The following is a 5,996-nucleotide window of genomic DNA, read 5'->3' on the forward strand; positions in this document are numbered from 1 at the left end:
AAGATAGCAGAACGAAAACCAACCGTCACATGCGGGACAGCACTCTCCCTTGCGTCGGGCGGGATGGTTGCACTGCGGTGTAGGACATGGCTGATCCAAAGGTTCACAGGACATTTCACCTGACTTAGAAACAAAGAAAAGCTCAATTACTGTACTCACAGTGACTGATAACACCGGTTTACAGCACAACAGGAGGAGAAACAGCCGGGCAAACTCACAAATGGCAACGCTTGCCAAAATGACAGGGTCTATGGTTTCTACAGGGGTCCTCGATTTACGCCGGCATTTCGTTGCCATCGTGTGACGTGACTCGATTCTCAAGCACAAATGTATAAGGCGTACAACCAGCAGCAGCTTTGTTTACCAAAAACAAAGCTGTCTTCCGCATAAGGCGCCACATGACAGGGCATTTATCTGCTCGCTCGCCAACTAGTTCCCATGCGTATTAGTTGGCGAGTTATAACGCCGTACGTCAGAAGGAAGGAACCAGACATTCCGAATGAATTTAAAAGAATTTGGTGATGTAACCACGAGAGCCCGTAGGTCGATGACGTCGTAAATCGAGAAACCCTGTCCCAATTTTTTTCTGTTAAATGGTGCTTCTGCATATCAATACCTCACGTGTGCTGTGTCGAAAATTCCTTGTTTACATTTTGGACTGTGCGATTAAAAAATATAGAAGCACATAATGGAGCACTCAAAGCGTTCACTGACGTGACTTACAGAACAGTGGCAGCGCAGGCAGGGGTTGGTCGGTGAGTTGAACATCTGTCCATCAGTGTACAGCTTGGACTCGTGTTCACAATGCTCACACCTGCGGATTTAACAGATACAACACAGTCAGGAGGAGAAACTTTCCCGCTCAAGGTTGGAGAAGATTCAGTCAGGTTTTCGGAAATGAAAAAAAAAAAAAAAAAAAAAGAGCTAAGCACCACTTTTACCTCGGGCAACAGTCTCCGGCAAGATGGACCGGATTTTTACAAGGCAATGCAGGACAAGGACGAGGGGAGCAAACCACATTCCCATTCTGGTGAAGACAGAGCAAAGATTAGTTCAATTACCGCTGCTGTGATGCTTGAATGATAACAAGCCTCTAGTCGCTAGGTGGCAGCAAATCATACAGTGGTTTGTACAGATAAAAAATATGCAGGTTATCAATAGTATTTCAATTCGCCCGGGGTGTGGGTCGAAGGGAGGGGCGTGAAAACATTACTGTCCCCAAGGGGGGGCATGACAGAAAATAATGAAGAACCCGCTGGTTTACACTATGATACATAATTATGATATATGATTACTCTGTATTGAAAGAACAACATAAATTTCATACACTTTTCTTGTTGTTCTTTTAATTGTTTGAAGTTAAGAACTGTTTTCTGTAATGCAATGGAAAGCAAAATGGATAATAGTCAAATCATTGCCCATTAACCTCATTAATCATAACAATTTTAGCCATTAAAAATTCCATAAATTGCATACACACACACACAAAGACAGTTAAAAAAATGTTACTAAGTGTTTTTATGTGTTTTTAGGCATACAAATAAGAACTGATTTGGTTCTGTTTTTATACACCACATTTTCTTTTTGAATGTTGACACAATTATTCTGCAGTTGCAAAGGCTGACCACTGTATGGCAGTGTTGGGTGATTCTCAGGCGTCCACCGGAGAGGCTTATATGCAACACTGCCATCAAAACCTATTCTTATCATAGAAAATGACAAAAAATTTAATAGCTGTCCACTGTAGTGACCGTCATGCATGAAAGGGTTCATTTGATAGCCATTGACTTACCACACATGTGCACTCTTGACAACGGTCTCCAGTGGGAATCACAGCGCCATCAGGGAAATCATGACCACCGACAGTACATCCTAGACATACAAGCTCAAATTGTTTCCCAGTGATCTTCAAAAGTTTCAAAAGGTTGTTACTGTTCCCTCTCACATTAAACTTTATCTTAACCTTCTAGAGCAGGGGCCAAAAAATCACATATTTTAAAATTGTATTTACATACAATATTTATTTTACTCTGAATACAACTACATGTGTGATTTTTTTTAAGCAAGACCAATAATTTAATAAGTCTCTGATTTTTTTTATTGTTTTTTAATAATGTTGTTACAGAAAGCTATCCGATACATAAAATACATTCTTTTTTACCATTAATGTGACTTCTGGTGCTGCATGGTTTTGATGCAATGAGCTCCAGCGTAAAAAAAAAAAAAAAAATGTTTGGATTAAAATAGAAAATTGAAATAGTTGTATGAATCGCAACAGCGTCACAAAGTCGGCAAAAAAAAAAAAAATTAAATGAGTGTGTGTGATCTATTTTGATTTCAATGTTATCTGTAAAATGTATTCTGTTTTAATGTCTATTATTAATTGATTCGATTTAATCTAATTTATTTATATGTATATATATATATATATGTGTGTGTGAATATATATGGAGCTTCCCCCCCTTAAACATGAAGAATTACAGCTGGAAATGAGCTGGAGATGAGTGAAAAAAAAACCAAAACTGAGCGAGTCACTAATCTCCAAATTGATCTCTGTATGATGGTAACAACTCTCCTGCTCTACTTCTGTGTATTTTGTTTACTTATTTCAAAATATTATAACTCAATATAATACATGATCTATTCTTATAGATGTATGACATCTGCGATGTTGACCACAGGGGGCTTTGTTTTGATAATGCAGTTTTATTTGCTCCACTTATCTGAGCTCATAGAGTTTCGAGGTGTGTGGTTTTTTTTTTTTGCCTTTATGTGTGTTACTTTACCGCCCTCTTGGAGAGCTCTGGCCTCTGGTTGCCTAACTTCGATGTGCTCCTTACGTTCCCACAGATCCACCAGCAGAAAGCTGTGTGCAGCCTCACACAACACTGACTGAAAGGTCATAAAACCATGAAATCCTCCTTTGTGCAGACACAAAAACACAGGAGGAGACTGCAGTAAAGGACACGGTACATGTGCACTGCAAAATGTATGCAGTTTTTTTTACCCCTTATGACAATTTGGTGTTGACGAAAAAGGCTAATGTTACGTTGTTGTGTTGTCCCCCTTTTGGGTACACTATCCCATGTTTTTAACTGATTTCTTTAGTATGGTGATTATATAAACTTTTACAGAGTAAATTAGATCACTGTTCTTTCTTTTGCCGTCGTGCCTGTAATATCATATTTTGGGCGTATATAAATGTTTGGTTCTCTTGTAAATCAAATCACATTTTGATTCCATGATTTGAATTTTACTAACTATCCCATTAGTCTTACACGGGAAATAATGCTAGAACTAATTACGCTATTATTGGAGACTCTAAGGCAGACATGGGCAAACGAAGGCCCCGGGACCAGATGTGGCCCATTTGGCTCTTTAATCCGGTCCGAATTTCTATTATCATTTATGACTTTTACATTAGTTTTACACTTGTTTTACTGCATACGAATGCTCCGTCTATCTACTCTTCACCTGGCCCGCTGTCAAATTTTAGGGCCCATTGTGGCCTGCGAGTCCAAAAATTTGCTTTACTGAGGACAAATTAAAAGTCCTCTAGTGTAAGTGCACCCTAAAACACTTTTCATTTGGACAGAGAAATAGAGAGAGACAGGGGTTTAGGAAAGGGGTATCATTTAGCACAAGGACAATTAAACACATATGACGTCGTTGCTATGAGAAGGACAAGGGACAAGTGAAGAGCAGTAATGAGGAAAAGCAGAAATGGAAGAGAAAGATTTGACAAACAGGCATCAGCTCAGATGTCTTTACCTCTGCTTTTCTGACAGACGACTTTTCCTGACGTACAGGTACAAACTGTGCCGTGGTCAGTTTGCCAGCGGTGCCTATCGTCCAGCGTTTGTCCTTCCCATTCGCAATGCTTCCTCACACACTCGCATCCCTCGAGGAACTTGATGCGAGCTTGTAGGTCTACATTCTACATCGTCAAAACGAGATTTTCTCATTGTTTGGCTGAGTTTGCAACTTACTTATACTTAGGTGCAACTATATTAGCCCTTTGATGCATGACCCGTGATATACTGAGTTAAAAAAATGTTACTAAGTGTTTTTATGTGTTTTTAGACATAAAAATAAGAACTGATTTGGTTCTGTTTTTATACACCAAATTTTCTTTTTGAATGTTGACACAATTATTCTGCAGTTGCAAAGGCTGATCACTGTATGGCAGTGTTGGGTGATTCTCAGGCGTCCACCGTAGAGGCTTAATGATGGCAGTGTGATTCTCAGGCGTCCACTGTAGAGGCTTATATGCAACACTGCCATCAAAACCTATTCTTATCATAGAAAATGACATTTTAATAGCTGTCCACTGTAGTGACCGTCATGCATGAAAGGGTTAAAATGTATAATTTCACGTTTGTTTAGTTTCACATGGACAGCTGCTAGAGGGCACTGGTGTGACTTATACTCCAGAGTTCTAGTCCGTATAGTCCCGAAGATAAGGTACCAGTCATTTAGATCCACTTGCTACAGTCCTACTCAAAGCCTCTCTTGCGTTTACACATCACTTATTAAAGCAATGATTCATTTCCCTTGCAAATCCCTATCTCCAACTTACCCTTCCGTTCCAAAACCGTTGGGAAAATAGTTGCTTCAGAAATCCACAATCACCTCTCCAATAACAAACTCTCTGAACAATTTCCTTCTGGTTTCTGCCTCGAACACAGCCCTGACAGTATCTGACCCATTGGAGTCCCATTGTGATTCCTCCTCGAGGAATCCTTAGTTCAGTTATGCAACTAAGCTTACTGACCATATCTGTATTTTATGAGACGTAATTTGAGTGGTTTTAGTTTTTAACAGTGATCACATTTCAAATACTGAATTTTCATTATGGGTTCTTTGGCAACTACATGGCCATGACATTTTTTTATGATGTCCATGGTCTGTATTTCGTCCATATTCTAACTCTATTGTGGCATGTAAATGTGTTGAATTCACCCTACCAGTGCCCTGCTTTGTTTTGCCAAAGCTTTCTATGTTATCCTATTGACTGTTACTTCATGTACGTAAATAACCCACCTCACCTAATTTCATTTTTGTAACTTCAGTTACAATCCCACGAAACAGCAAAAATGTAAACTCTGAGGTTCATTATTAAAAGCCCTACAGATCATACGTATTTTAAACAGGGATTACCTGAGCTTTGACCATGTCCAGCGTGTTAGCAATGTCTACCATTTTCTTCTCCAGGTCCTTCTGCCACCCATCTGTTTCAAATCGCGAGCTTATGTATCCTTTAGACTCCAAAACATGGACTTTTTGCAGCTTGCTCTTCGGAGGTTTACTTGAGAAAGCAGTCTCCTGGCTGTCACTTTTTAAGGAGTCAAAAGGAAAAATAATATCTGGAGGGGAAAAAAAGATCAAGAAAGAGCAATTTATTGTCAGGCTGTGTCTCACAGGCTGTTCACATGTTTTATAACAATAATATCAATTATTACTCAAAATAAAAGCTATGCTGTTAAGGGTGAATAAACGTGGCTTAGTATGAGTATGAGTCCACAATGTCCGTCCGTCCGTCCGTCCATCCATCCATCTATCTCTTTGTTTATCTATCTGCACAATCAATTCCAGCTTGTCCTTTTTTTTTTAAACTATATTCACCACAGTGGTAATAGTCCTCACACATGGACGGGATTTTTTTAAGACCAATTTCCCCTTGTAACGCAACCCAAACTAGAACATAGGGACTAATCATTGACGAGTCCCGGTCCTCATGTCATTAATATATTACCCAAAAAAATGTCTTTACCTGTTAAATTGTTACACATCCACGGGCGCTCTTGATAACCTTTGAGTGAAATCTCAGCCTTCTTCAGTTGCCCCTACATTCATTGAAAGGAAAAAGCACATATTGTGTTATGAAAATATCATACTGGCTTGACTGATTTCAAAAATAGTTAATTGTTAACTCTGAGTAACTAAATTAATAATAAATCATCTGCAACAAAACTCACACTGAACTTGCTGTCTTT

At 39.1% G+C, this 5,996-nt stretch overlaps 1 protein-coding gene across 1 annotated transcript in view; it reads right to left on the reverse strand.

Moving 5' to 3' along the window:
• Positions 1-5,996, reverse strand: part of kcp (kielin cysteine rich BMP regulator) — a gene marked incomplete at its 5' end in the record, with an annotated part of 26,716 nt that extends 20,720 nt beyond the window's left edge. Inside the window, 8 exons of the mRNA XM_025056344.1 lie at positions 2-123; positions 724-814; positions 942-1,027; positions 1,793-1,872; positions 3,772-3,937; positions 5,161-5,366; positions 5,774-5,846; positions 5,979-5,996. Coding sequence (XP_024912112.1) covers positions 2-123; positions 724-814; positions 942-1,027; positions 1,793-1,872; positions 3,772-3,937; positions 5,161-5,366; positions 5,774-5,846; positions 5,979-5,996 — 842 coding nt within the window. The remainder of the gene's footprint in view (position 1; positions 124-723; positions 815-941; positions 1,028-1,792; positions 1,873-3,771; positions 3,938-5,160; positions 5,367-5,773; positions 5,847-5,978) is intronic.

The sequence above is a fragment of the Cynoglossus semilaevis genome, chromosome 6 (assembly GCF_000523025.1).
Source record: "Cynoglossus semilaevis isolate Cse_v1.0 chromosome 6, Cse_v1.0, whole genome shotgun sequence".
Classification (NCBI taxonomy): Eukaryota; Metazoa; Chordata; class Actinopteri; order Pleuronectiformes; family Cynoglossidae; genus Cynoglossus; species Cynoglossus semilaevis.